Consider the following 14,668-nt stretch of genomic DNA (forward strand, 5'->3'; position numbering starts at 1 on the left):
AATGGTCACTAAATATGCCTGCCTTTTTGCTCAAGGGAAACATCATCTTGATTTTCTAAGGCGGTTTCCTATACAAACAACCTGAAAAGATAATGTAGGCCAAAGGCAGTCTGTCCTCCTGTTTCTCTACAAAATATAAAGGCAGTGATGAAAAATTGTTTTTTAGTAGAAAGTAGCTGAGACAAATTGTCCCCAGAGTGTGTGCTACTAACCATTACACTTGGAGAGGCTGAATACGGTTTTATTCTTAAGTTTAGGTTTTTAAAAAAAATTTGACTTGATGGGTGATTTGAAAACTTGGATATGAGTTTTGTTGAAAATAGGAGCTTCACATATCTAAGGAAATGCAGTTTGATTATGGTAGTGCCGTATTTGACGGCAACTTTTTGAAAAGGGGTAATAGTTGTTGGTCCCGTTTTCCACACCTTGTGTTGGAGGTTTCTTACATCTGTAGCAGCAAGACCTACATCAGAACAAATGTGTTTGTATGACTTGAAACAACGTTGCTTTTACTTGACTCGACAGTTCATTTTTTTCTTTTTAAACAGCACTCATTTTAAATTTTAAAAAGGTTTTTATTCAACACTTTTATTACAATATTTATGTGGCAGCAATATCTAACAAGCTTCTGAGACACAGGAGAACTTTGCAACTCTGCCAGAAGCAGAACTCAAAATAAATGCGTTATTTAAAGGGACTGTGAAAGTAATAATAAAAGGAGTGTTGTTAGTATCAAGAAAGTTTTCAATGCAAGGTCCAACAGTTGATTCTATTTTACATAGAAGAAAAATGAAAAGAAATACTTAAATTAGAAAAAAAAATTGGGATACTTATAGCAATGGACATTTACCAAAAACTGGAGAAAAACAGGTTGATATGTTAAATATTTGCTGAAAAGAAAACTTTAGTTGCCTGCATGTGAAGCCCCATGAATCATTCCACAGAATAGGACAAATAAACTAATTCCCTTTATTCCTCAAAAATCAAAAGTGGTTTCACCTAAAGCAAAATTCACTGATTTCTCCTAGTTACACACTTCTCATTTCGAATAGTATATACATTTTTTCCTCTCTTGATAATAAGTTCTTAAGTTTGAGGGTTATGCTACCCACTGGGGAGTTCTAGCAGTAGAATCCAGGGAGCCCCTGAAACTCTGGAAATACAGATAAGTCTCAGGGTATAGGGTCATATGCACATTTTAGGGAAGGTGGTGGTCTGTATCATTCATCTTTTATCCAGTTTTCATAGTGATATGTGACTCAGTGAGAATGAAGACCCACTAGCCTATTGCAACAGTTTCCAAAGTAAAATATAAAGATGATTCACTGGGGCTAAGTGAAGAAAATACTAGAATTTTTATTTATATTGCTCATTTAAAAAATAAAATAAGCTTTACCATTCTATCATAGTATATCAGAATGAGGACAACATATTTTATTTATAAATCATAAATCTTAGCAATATTTACACTTAACGCTTATGTAATATATTGTCAGTGTGATAAAATATTTTACTAATGTAAAATGTACTTTTTTTTTTACTAGTGTAAATGTACATTTTACTAATGTACTAGTGTGCAGGAATCCAAAGATTGAAGAACATTGCTCTAGATGAGTGAATATCAAGTTGTCATAAAATTTTGCAAGACATCTTTAATTAATGTGTGGGAGGAGGTGAAGGAACAGTACATTCTCAAATACTAATATATTTTTATTCACTTCAACTTTCCGAGACACAATTTATCTGGGAAGAAGGCAGTTAATTGTGACTGAACAGTGCCTAGATGCTGTATGTCCTTGCTTCACTGGGCATCACTATCACTGAAGGCATAGAATTCCGTGACCACTGTCACTATAACTTTCCAGAAGGCTTCAGTTTTGCCTCTCTTATTCCCACTGTGTAATACACTGGATCGTTCAACTGCTGTAGCAGCATTTTTGTTTCGCTTAGTTTTAATTTTCTCTGAGACTACCTCAGAGTTCTTTCCTTAATACAAATGGATTTGGCAACATTTCAGACTAAACAACCATCTTAGCAGATACTTTAAGGTTTGGCCATTATGCAAAGTCATTTTTCTGCCAAGCCAATTTCTTCACAATCTGTAAGGTTTATTTGCAATGTAATATTTTGACAAAAAAATTGAAAGGCAGCACAACCCTATCTGAAACCTTCTACCAGAATATCTGAGAAATCCTAGATCTGCCATTTAAATTTTTTCCTGATTTCTATCCCAGTGTTTAAATCTAAAATATTAACCTTTTCCTGAAACGAAATTCATTATGGTGGGAAAAGAGTCTGTACTGATGATAAAAGGAGCCTGGCTTTTAGAATATCACCTTTTCTCTCCTTTTGCCTAGTTTATTTTTATTTTTTGAAATGAGAATCTATGCACTTATAATCCTATGCTATTTTTAAAATTTTTGAATTATTTATTTATTCATTTTTGCAGGCTCTGAGTAGAAGAAATGGGCATAGGTAGATGAAAAAGTGTGTAGATTGTGTGAGCTAGTCAAAACAGATGCAGGTGTCACAGGTTAATAAAGCTGCTTCACAGGAAATATATAGATGGCAACAGAAGGTAAAATGTTTGAAGTGGCTGAAAGTAAGAATATCAAATGGGTGTACAGCATCAGCATAATAAAAGGAGCACTTAAAAGGAAGCTGCACTTTGTCTAAAATCTGGAAGCAAACATATGAAGAGCAGAAGGAAACTGAGTGCAACAAAGACGAAGGACTAATTACTTCCATAAGCTTATACTTTTCAGGATAGGAGTGATTCTTCCCCGGCTCACTAGAGAATGCAAAGACTTCCTGGGCTTTGAGAAGAATCCCAACCACAAATGTACATTTTAACACTGTAAACTTTGATTAAAGTACATTTTGGTGTTCTTGGCTTAATAAAGGAAGCTGGCCCTGCTTTTAGCTTGTATTTAGACAAGGGAATTGTCTTTCTCTATGGTCTCTGCAGCATTGTGTTCTTGCTTTAAAGAAGATAAGTCCTTCAACACAGGAACTGTAACACCCTGGGCCTAGCTCCTTCCAGTGACCACCCTCTCATTTCACACACCCGTCATATCCCCCAATCCTTCCACCCTTCAAATCTGCCTTCATTTAACTGTCCAGGTGCAGCCATCTAAAGAGTGAAGTGGCACCAAAGTGTGCAATCAGACAAAACACACTTTATGCTTTATTGTTCAGTAAAGGTTAATGATTTATCAAGCCACCCCAATGACTATGTGTGAGAGATTCCTTTTCACTTTTTAATAATGATTTATCCAGGTAAAATCAATGCACTTAAAACTACTACAATAATTCATTAACCCATTCTTTTTGGGACCATTAACTGTTGTTTTAACAGCCATCTGAAAGTTGCTTTAAAGCATTATATAGCCCTAGACTTCATTGGGGCTTTGCATGTAAAGCTCCAGTTGGGCACTTTCCCAATTGGGGAGTCTCAGGGAGCTATATTTAACCCCCAGACACTACATGGAGTGGACACTCCCCTTTGTTCACCTCATTCATTTGCTAGACACACCATGGAGACCCTGTCCTAGTCTATGACTGCTTCTGACTTAACCACAGGACGTGCTTGGAAGGGTCTGCCTGGGTATGACTGGCAATATGAGGGAGAAGTAATTTGAAGGAAGGGTTAGTAAACTGTTAAAGCAACTTTCCTTCCTTCCCATCAAAGGATCTGAAGGACTAATGGCCTTTAGGGTAATATGAAATTCCAATACCAGACACACCAGCTTTATGTTCATACCTGTGTGTTCAAACCCAGGAAATAGCACGAATCATTTTCTTTTGTGCTATAGAAGGAACAAGAAGCCATGGATGGAAACAATAAGACCAGAACAGAAAGAACAGTTCCTGGAATTCCGGGAATTAGGAGAAACAGGTTGGTTGGGAAGCACTGTTGGGACCCACATTACTTTACAGAAGAGTTAACCTGGCAACAATATTCAGAACCCTCAGCCCCCAACCCTGTCATAGACCCTGTCTCTCCGTTCTTGCCTCCATCCTCAATCCACTCCTAACTTCAGGGCTGCTAGTTTGATTCCTTGCTTTCCTTGAAAATTTACCCTTTAGGCTCTCTGTCCCTGGCTCCCATCAGTGGTCTGGATCTCAAAATGTACCCTCCAAAGTGGATAAGCTAGAGAGGAAAAAGGGATTCCTTAATTTTTTTTAGCATCCACACTGTGAATTTTGAATACAGTCTATTCTGGAAATGTATGTTCATCATAAGATCCATAAAGTATTCCATAATTTATGAGCTTTTGTAGGCTGGCCTAGGGTATCTATCACAGAAGATTTAATTTCTCTGTGAAATTATATTTTTGGTAACTTTTAATAAAAAGTTAATAAGATTTCAAACTTATGGAATAGTTACAGGAATAGTACAAGGAATTCCTATATAGCTTTTCTCATGCTGTTTACATTTTCTTCTATTGGTTCTGTATGTGTGTATACAGAGAAAATATTTTTGAAATATTTTTTGAATTTTAATTACCTTACAAACTTAGAACACAAATTATTACAAGATTGGGGTCTGTTTTATGCTTTTTAATTTCCTTTAATTTGTATCATTTTTGCTGTAATAAGGGTTCGGTTCCAGAAAGATGAATGTATTTAAGTCTTTATTTTTCTTTAAAATGTTTTTATTAACTTCATACAATTGTGAAACTATAACTCTATTTTCCCATGGCCTATGGTACTTTCCAATAATAGGATTGGTATTTAACAAGATACAATCAGTGCTTCAAGATGCTGGGGTATCATTTAGTAAATAAATTGTCGTGTCTGTCGTAGTAAACTTGGGATACTAGAGGCCAATCAATAATAACTTTTTATTCCTGAGGTCACTATTTTAATGCATCTACGACTCTGCTAATATTGATTTAAAATTATGATGTTCATCTTTCTCCTGCTTTGAAATCGAGCTCTTTTTAAAATCAGATCCTTATCTCAAACCAAAGAGTGTAGATCATTTAGTTCTTCAGAGAGCTTAGATTAGTATCATTAAAAATAGAAGTTCCAGCTCCAGAAAAATGTTTAAGAATTTTCTTAATGAAATCATAGCATCATTTTCTTCATCGATACTAACATTCTCTTTAAAAAAGGTCATTGAGATCATTCAACTAGAATAAAAAAATTCACAAATGTGTTCGTAATGAGAGAAAAAAACTTGATGATTCTTAAGATTTATATACACATCAAAGTGTCCAACACAAATATTTAAAAATAAGCTATTAGCAAAAAGAACAAGTCTCATTTCCCACTTCTGAACTTAGATTTTCTCATTGGAACTTTATATGGCTCAGTATGGCAATGAAGGACGTCTGCTGAAGTAGATCCAAATTTCTCTCTCTCTCTGTGGGTGTGTGTGCGCGTGTATGTTTAAATGTTTTTCTTCTGGACATTATGGTATAGCCCCTGGATTCTTATTTTACTCTCATGTTGCTTCTAATTAAATTAAATTAGAATGATATTATTGCATTTTAATATAGGCTATAACCCTCTTTTATCTCGAATTTATGACACAAAAATGAATTAATAGGAATTAAATTGCTAATATGAATTAAAATAGCCTTTACCAAAGTGCGGAATAGAAAAATGTCAAACAAAAGGGAGTATTTATTGATATGACACATTATGTTATGGCAACTATTTTTATAAAACAATCTTTGATATTTATAGAAGAACTATTTTATATTCATATTGCATCTAACCCTTAATTGCTTATTTTCTTTAAAAAAAAGAAAAAGTGCAACAGAAAAAAATATTTAACCTATTTTGTTATATACACCAACAGTGAAATGAAGAAATGTGATAAAATGCAGAGCTGAAAGGTTCAAAGAGCTTACAGCATCAAAGACTCTAATTTCTATTTGGAAAGCTTTTTGGAGGCAACACTATCACAAATGCACTTTCACAACCATGGCATTCCAGGACACAAGACTGCAGGTCACTCCGTAGGTTAAGCAGGTCAGGGAACTACAATTACCTGATAGCTGTACAATGTGCAGAATTTTGAGTACAGTTAACAAGTGATGGGTAGAGTAACAGAAATATCTCCCAAAATGCCATTTTTGAGGTTTCTTTCCCTTTTTTTCCCCCTCTGAAGACTTGAAGTATCGTAGTGAATACAATGTTGTCATGTTAAGTGGAAGAAAAAAGTAGATCGTGACTTAGCTCCTGAAATTTTAATACTGTTCTTAGTCATCTGCGATCTTAAAGTGCTTTCAGAGATTCCACACATGCTCATAGGAGTCAAAACCCGAAGACTAATAATCAGACATATATTTTGCTAATCTATTCCTGAGGCTTTGCCTAAGAAATTGGCATTGCCATCTTCGACATCTTTTTTCTGGAACCATGGTTTTGAATTTGTTACTGGTTGATAAGCTTCCAGAAAATGACAGATTCCAGGAATTTCACTGGGGAAGTTTGGTGGAAGTTCCTCCCTTGATCGAGGGGTAAACACAAAACCAGGGCAGTCTTTGAGTAATCTGAAAAGATTAAAATAAAAATATTAATAAAGATTAAAATAAAATATTAATATTCAAATTTAATACTGATATAACTGTCTATGCAAGAAAAAGCAACCTGACTAAATCAATATTCCTGAGAATACAGATCCTCCTTGGTTTATGATGGGGTTACATCTTGATAAGCTGAAATTATATCATAAATTGAAAATACCATAAGTTGAAAATGCATTTAATACACCTAACCTAGGAACGCCATAGTGTGGCTTGGCCTGCCTTAATGTGCTCCGAACACTTACAGTAGCCTGCAGCTTGGCAAAATCCTCTAACACACAGCCTACTTTATAATAAAGCATTTAATATCTCATGTAATTTATTCAGTATTTTATTGAAAGTGAAAAACTGAATGGTTGTAAGTGTACGGGATGTTTATCCCCCTGATTGTGAACGAGAGTATCACGTGGCATATCGCTAGCTAGGAAAAGGTCAAAATTCAAACTACAGTTTCTACTGAATGCATATAGTTTCCCCACCATTGTAAAGTTGAAAAATCATTAAGTTGAACCACTGAAATCTGGAGACTGTCTGTATTAATAAACCAACCATTTTCAGTGTGATTGACAGAAAGATCCTAATGATTTTAAAAACATCTTCACAGAAGAACAATGAAGAATCAATGCACACTAACAAAAAAAATTCTACCAAATAATGTATTTCACTCATATTAGGAAAAATAATTATAAAATATTTTTGTAAAGCTATAATCAATAATTCAAATAACAGTAAATTCAGAGTAGTGGAAAAACATGCAAAACAATCCAAAAGTCTAATAATAGCAAAAAAAACCCAAACCCATGCATAAACATAGTGTTGTAGAATAAGGCTTCCTAAGTTGGAAGAGAAAAGACATTGCCCATTTATTGATTCATTTATTTGGTAACTATTATGGAGAAGTAATCAAGGGCAAGAAGTTGTGAAAGAAAAGTTCTATATAAGAACTTTCTATGAAAAGTTCTATATATACATACATATATATATAATATATATAATGTGAAAATAACATTTGAATCCCTCAATAGAATTTTTATGAATTCTAGGTTAGTAAGACTAAAAGGAGATTTAATTGTACGAACTGACATTCTTCTTACTATCCAGTATTTGAAATATTTCTTCTTAAATTTATCTGTTTACCATATTTTATTATTTGCTACTAACTACTTGTCCATTGTGGTAAACTCATTTTACTGTATTCGTTTATTTTTAGTTTTTTAAAAAGTTTTTATGTATATCCCAGTTAGCATACAGTGTAATCTTCGGTTCAGGTGTATAATATAGAGTCAACACATCCATACAACACCCACTGTTCATCACAAGTGCACTCCTTGATCCCCATCACCTATTTCACCCATCCCTTCACCCACCTCCTCTCTGGTAACCACCAGTTTATTCTCTGTGGTTAAGGATCTGTGTCTTGGTTTGCCTGTCTCTCTCTCTTTTCCCCTTTGCTCGTTTATTTTGTTTCTTAAATTCCACATATGAGTTAAATTCATTTGAAGTTCCAATTCTACTGATGAAGTTACTGCCTTCTCCTTCTATTTGCTTCCCTAGCTTTCTGTCAAACGCAAACTTAATAAGCATCTCTCTAACCTCTTATTCAGGTATATGTATTCAGGATGGAAACTGTTGACAGTTCTGGGCCCTAAACCAGCTTCCACAGGAAAGGACTTATATCTGCCCAACCAGACCATTGGCCTCCTACTCGTCAGTTTGTGATGTCATGTCTAAATGTCACAGAATGGTGGTGCCCCATTAGATTTGGTACTGTGACACCCTTCTATGCACTGAAGAAACCACCTGAAGAGAAATCTAGGTTTCAAAAATGGCAGACCTCCAGTAGAAAAGACCATGTGAGTACCCAATTATCTGATTTTTAAAAGCTCATCAATAAATATGCAATCTGCAAAATAATTAATGAAATGATCCTTTAGTCATGTTCCATAAATATTTGAGTGCTTATTATTTATAAGGCATAATATCTGGTAATATATAATGAGAAGTTACAGAATTCCATAGTATTAAAAGTATCAGCTTCAAAGTCTGGTCGATCTAGGCTGGAATAGCAGCAAAGACGTCAGTTTTCTAGCCTTTAAGATGGAGTAATAGTAGTACAGGTCTCTTAGGACAGCTGTGAAGATTAAATAAATAGATGAAACACGATCGGTTAAGCATCACTTAATTATCAGTTAACACTCATCGTATTGGTAACACTTAGGGAATAGAAATCTTCATGTAGTGTTGGTGGGATGTAAATTGGTAAGCCCAATTTGGACAGCTAATTGATGCTTAGTAAAGCTGAACTGATAGAACCTATGATCTGGGAATACCATTTGTATGTATATTACAGATCTACATGGCTTATTCATACTCTAGAATACATATTATACCACAGGCACGTACACTGACATGCTAGACCTGGCTCATACTGGCTTATGAGAGCCAGCTGCTAAACATTCAGGAATTTTACTGGCCAATTAAACCATCTGTAGCTGAAACCCGCTGTGGTGGGAGTACATACACCATAGAAATCGGTAAACACTAAAAATCAAAGATTCTCCCCTTTACTCCCAATGCTGGTTTGCCTGTACACCGCGGCATTAGGAATAGTTTAAATAAATGAATGAGGTTTACAATTCATCGAAAAAAAAATCTCAAAAGCATAATATGCAGCAGATTTAAGGCAAGTCGTGAAAGGATATGGACAGGTTGAATGGGCTTCTATTTTTCTCGGGTTTTGTTTTTCGACCTGGAGGAACCTAAATGAGAGTTACACTCTTGGCCTCTCTCTGCCCGCTTTCTTTCCTGGTGGTGAGTTGCGAGAAGCCGCTGAGCATGCGCTTCTCAGTGACTTCCTGCCTCTCTCTTTGGGAGTCTGCCTGTCTGCGGGAAATGTATGTTCTCAGCTGCTCCCACAAACCTTAAGGGGCACAGGGTGCAGCATGTCAGATAGCGGGGGGGGGCTAGAATATTTTTTTTTAATAAAGCAGAGATCTGAAACAAAAATGGCAAAAGACTGACATTTATTAAATATTAGTATTATCCACATGGGAGTCATATTTTCTTTGATTTTTTTTTCTGTAGGTTTAAAATGTTTAAAAATTAATTATAAAACTGCATAAAAACTATAAAATTTTGATAAATAACAACATATAAAATTATAGGTAATCAAGAGCTTTCCTTTTTCTGTCCACATCAACCCAACATCTCCTATTGAATATGGTAATGACAATCATAACCTTACATTTAAGTTTATATAAAATATTCAGCACTTAGAAGTGGCCTTAAAATGTACCATTTGAATTTAAGTGCCTTGCTCACGAAGATACATCTGGAGAGCTCTGTGTTTAGGACTGTACGGCATGTCCTCTGAATACAAATTCTATGCTTTTTAAAGAAACTTACAGATAAACACAATTAGAGTGTCAAGGAGTTAGAAATGTTCATTAAATCATCTTTAAGAGAAAAATCAGATTTTTAAAAAAGGATTTATTTATTTATTTGACAGAGACAGAGAGTGTGCAGGGAGGAGGGGCAGAGCGAGAAAAGAATCTTAGGAAGACTCCATGCTGAGTGTGGAGACCGACCGATGCAGGGCTCAATCTCAGGACCTGAGATCACCACCTTGAGATTATAACCTAGCTGAAACCAAGAGTCGGACGCTTACCAACTGTGCCACCCAGGTGCTCCAAAAAGATCAGAATTTTTAAGGAAAACAGGTTGGAAAAAAAAAAAAACATTCAGAAGAAAGCCTGATGGAGATCAGACCCAAGAAAAGCAACAACAGTCTCAGGGCAGATGTCCACATATGGTGGGAGATTTTCTTTACTCCCTCTCGACCAGATACGATTTTCCCCAAATTGCTGCATTAACTCTCCTATTTTCTGTCATCTCTTCCATATTCTCTTTCTTCTCTTTGTTCCTACCCCTTGTAGAATTCAAGTCCTGTTCCTCTGTTATTAGGTTCTCAGATCTCTCTTGCAAACAGGAGTTCTTCGGTCTACTCCCCACCCACCCTGGGCAGTATCCATTTATATCCCCCACCTGCCATTTTTTTCTTTGATGATCCCTGGATCACCACATAAACCCGTCTCATTAATCCACTGACCTGCAACTTGGACAATATTTACTCTCGTCTCAGTTTTCTGCACTTCAGTAAGATCAAGCAAGAATGCAGGAAATTGTCCCCAAAAATAAAACTCCTCATGACATTTAGAATAAAGGAATGTACAACTGTCATGACACAGCAACATTCTAAATTACTGATTAGAATTGGAAGTGAAAGGTAAGATTCGAAGTTAAGGATTTTTTGTGCGTGTGGGGTATGTATTCCATGTCCTAAATTTACAAGTGTTTCATAAGTATATCAAGGAAGGTACATTTGATATTATTTTATTGTTTGAGAAATGTCACCCCAGAATTCAATGTATTACCAGTAAAGTTCTCCAAAGAAATAATTAGGTTTTATATTTGTACAACTGCCAGTAGAGTCTACTGTTTGTCCTGAACTTTGATAGAACTGAAATTATGTCTCTATTTTACAATCCAATTATTAAATTTCATAAAGCATGGACTTTTGATTGAAATTTAAAGTATCAATTCTCTTTTAAATATTCCTATCATTTGGAAAAAATGAAGTAGTTTTTAAAAGAAAGCATTTTAAAATGTGGTTAAATGTATTTCACATTACTTACTTCTTGCCTAAATAAAGCAATTTAACTAACACTTGCCCTTTAGAGAAGATATAAATATTTCCTATATGAGAGTAAGAGGTAAGTAAATTGAAAAAGGAAAACAATAAACCATACAATATTTGTCTACAAAAGAAAGAAATAAATTTAGCAAATGCATTAATGTTCAGTATTGATTAAATTTGCATTATCCCTTATATATGTGCATAAAAACACATACTAAGAAATAATAAAAAAAGCACACAAATGTCAATAGTTACTGTCTCTGGATAATGAAATTATGAATTATTTTTATTTCCTTTTTAACGTTCTGATATTGTAAATTTTCTAAAATGAGCATATATTACTATTATAATAAAAAAATAATTCATTAAAAAAGGTGACACTATGTATGGTGTCAAATCCTGTATGTGCACGCCTAGCAACATTGTCTATCTGATAAACTTAAGGATTTAAGCTACGAGCCTTCTCCTGTTGCTGAAAATGTGTATCAAATTGTCATGATCCTCTGTTGGAAGACACGAGATCCTAAATTACATTTTGGGAGTAAAATGAGTAAAATGAGTAGATGTCTCCTATCAAGATTTAAGACAACCAGACTGAGATAGGAAACAAAGGAAGAATTTGAAAAAGTTTTGTCTTATACTGCTTAAAAACAATTAGAAGAGAAGAAACAGAAAATACACTTTTTTTCTATGCAAAGGTTTGGTTTCAAGGCAGATATACACCCAAGGACTCCCCATGGTGCCCATGCATATATATTAGTTGCTGAACACTCAACAGCAGTGAATGGACTGGCAACTACTCTTATGCTATCACAAGATTATTACCCTCAAATTCTCCAGAAAGCAGAGTCCTATCCTCTAAGGACTTGAGTTCTTATCCCTACCTGGCCTATTGGGGAAGACTCTAGGTCTATTACCATTACAATGATGGTCTCTGTGGACTTTTCCAATGCCCATGCTATAATGACTCATTTTCATATCAAAGAGTGGACTGTCAATCAAGAAATACTTCTTGCTGCCCTACTGTGTGCCAGGCACTGATCTGGGAACTGGGGATATAAAATGCAGACCACGGGAGGCTGACACTCTACAAGGGGAGGCGGGCACTAAACACATAAAGAAAACACCGTTTCAGACACAGGTATGAGTTAAGAAGATGAAAAAATAAAACAAGGTGAGGCATGTGAGATGAAAGCTGTTCCTCTAGCTATGGCAGTTACTAACCAGTGTCACTTTGAAGAGGTGACATTTGACTTAAGGTCTAATTATGATGAAGAGGAAGAAATAGGACAATCCAGGGAAGAAGCGAAAAGCAGAGGAACAGCCAGTATCCTTGATTCCGGAATGGGTTTAGCAAGTCTGATGGAAAAAAGGGAAGGCCAGTGTGGCAGGGTATCAGTGAGTGAAGGAGAAAGTGGAAGAAAATAAAGTGACACAGGCTGGCAGGACATTGATCAAAGAGAACACTTTAGTCTGTGGTAACATACTTAAATTTTATTTTGGCTGCAATGGGAAGCCATTGGAAGAGTTTAATGTAGGAGTGACGAGATCGGGCTCATACTTCAGAGAGACAGCCTGGCTACTGTGTGGCAGGTGAACTGTGGGGAGGAGATGTACAAGAAAGCTGGCAGAAGAGTGAGGCTGATCCTGTGTTGGCTCAGGTGTGACAGAGGAGGGAGGCTTGCCTTGGGGTGCAATCCTGATGGAAGTGAGAAAAGACGTATTCAGGATATAATTTGTAGATGGACGTGGTAAGCTGTGAGGGCGAGAAAGCAACGATCACTCTGAGATTTAGAGTCTAAGGAGCGCGGTAGATGGTGCTGCCATTTTAAGGATATTGATAAAGCGAGGCTCGGGGGGAAGTGCATTTCATCAGGCTGAGGTAGGTGGGAAATCACTTGTTCTAAGATGATCATGTTAATTTTAATTTGTCAATTAGTCATCCGAGCAGAAATATAGAATAGGCTATACAAGTCTGTAGCTCAGTGGGGAGTTGTGGGATGGGCTAGCGATTAAAAAAAAAAAAAAGGTGAGTCAATAAAGTTCAGACACAGAGGACAATGGGGGCAGAGCTCTGGGCACTTCGAAGGTTTGGTAGGGAAAGAGGAACAACACAAAACACTGAGACGGTGAAGTCACGGGGTAATGAGGAAACCAGGTGAGGGCGGTGTCACAAAAGCCTAAAGAACAAAACGTTCAACAGACCGAGTGCTCAGTCTCTTCCGTTGCCATTGAGATGTTGAGGAAGATAAGGGGAGAGAACTGACCATGATTTTAGCGAGGGACACCGACGACCCCGATAGGAGCCATTTCAGTGGGGTGCAAGGGACACATGCTGATCGGTGTGAGTCAGAGAGCCAATGGGAGGTAAAAAAACAAAAACACCCAAAAAAACCAGAGACAGTGAGCATGAACAACTCTTGCAACGGAGTTTTGCTGGAAGAAGGAACAGAAATATAGGGGGGTAGTTGAGATACACTTGGGAACAAGAAAGATACTATTTTAAGAGGTTTGGTAGTAAGATATGTCTGTATTCTGATGGGAATAATCGTTTCACCAGAGAAATTAATCACAGAGAGAAAGCAGGTATCTTCAGGAGACAAGTTTTTGAGGAAGCGAGATGCGGCAGCACTCATAGCAGACCTGGTGGCATCTTCTGGAAGAGGAGCAGGCCAGCGGGTGGCACTGTCACCTCCACAAGAGCCCAAGACCAGGGCCCCGGGGGAGCTAGATGGATGGGATCGGCCCCAGGAAGGTGGTGCCGTTCTTATCTGATGCATTTTTGTCTTCTCCTGTGAAATATGAAGTGAAGTTATTGACTTAGAGTCAGGGCTGGAAAGGAAAGGCTGTGGAGTTTAAGGTCTCTGGAGTTTAGCTGTCTCTGAGAACGGGAACAATAACTTGCTTGGTAGAGTTTGGTACGTTAGCTACCACGCGTATCTGGAAAACGTTTTGTTATTCACGTGTTTCCGTTATAATTGGATTCTTAAAATAGCACCTGAGTTAAGGGCATGTTGAGGACCCTGTCCTATAACTTGTGGGGACCATGCTAAATCTGGTTGCCCTAGTGCCAGGATGGTACTGCTGTCGGAACAGGCATCAAAGCAGGGAGAGCACTGGGGTGACTGGGTGGCTCAGTCGTTAAGTGTCTGCCTTTGGCTCAGGTCATTATCCCAGCGTTCTGGGATCTAGCCCTGCTTCGGGCTCCCTGCTGAGCGGGAAGCCTGCTTCTCCCTCTCCCACTCCCCCTGCTTGTGTTCCCTCTCTCACTGCCTCTCTCTCTGTCAAATAAATAAAATCTTAAAAAAAAAAGTATAGAGAGCATTAATATGTGCTTTGAGAAGAATAATACTGGGGGAAGATAGGACGTGTGTCAAGGATTACCCTTGGGTTACAAATATCTCAGAGTTGTTCTTGTGATGTGGAGTAA

The 14,668-nt window shown here is 36.8% G+C and overlaps 1 protein-coding gene across 8 annotated transcripts in view; it reads right to left on the reverse strand.

Annotated features, from left to right (window-relative positions):
* Positions 1-2,896: 2,896 nt before the first annotated feature.
* GUCY1A1 (guanylate cyclase 1 soluble subunit alpha 1) overlaps positions 2,897-14,668 on the reverse strand; it is a 63,047-nt gene continuing 51,275 nt past the window's right edge. For all 8 annotated transcript variants that reach the window (XM_011231173.3, XM_019804960.2, XM_019804961.2 and 5 more), the window contains one exon: positions 2,897-6,509. In XM_011231173.3, the coding sequence (XP_011229475.2) occupies positions 6,308-6,509 (202 nt within the window). In that variant the 3' untranslated portion in view covers positions 2,897-6,307. The remainder of the gene's footprint in view (positions 6,510-14,668) is intronic.

This window comes from Ailuropoda melanoleuca, chromosome 5 (assembly GCF_002007445.2).
Source record: "Ailuropoda melanoleuca isolate Jingjing chromosome 5, ASM200744v2, whole genome shotgun sequence".
Classification (NCBI taxonomy): domain Eukaryota; kingdom Metazoa; phylum Chordata; class Mammalia; order Carnivora; family Ursidae; genus Ailuropoda; species Ailuropoda melanoleuca.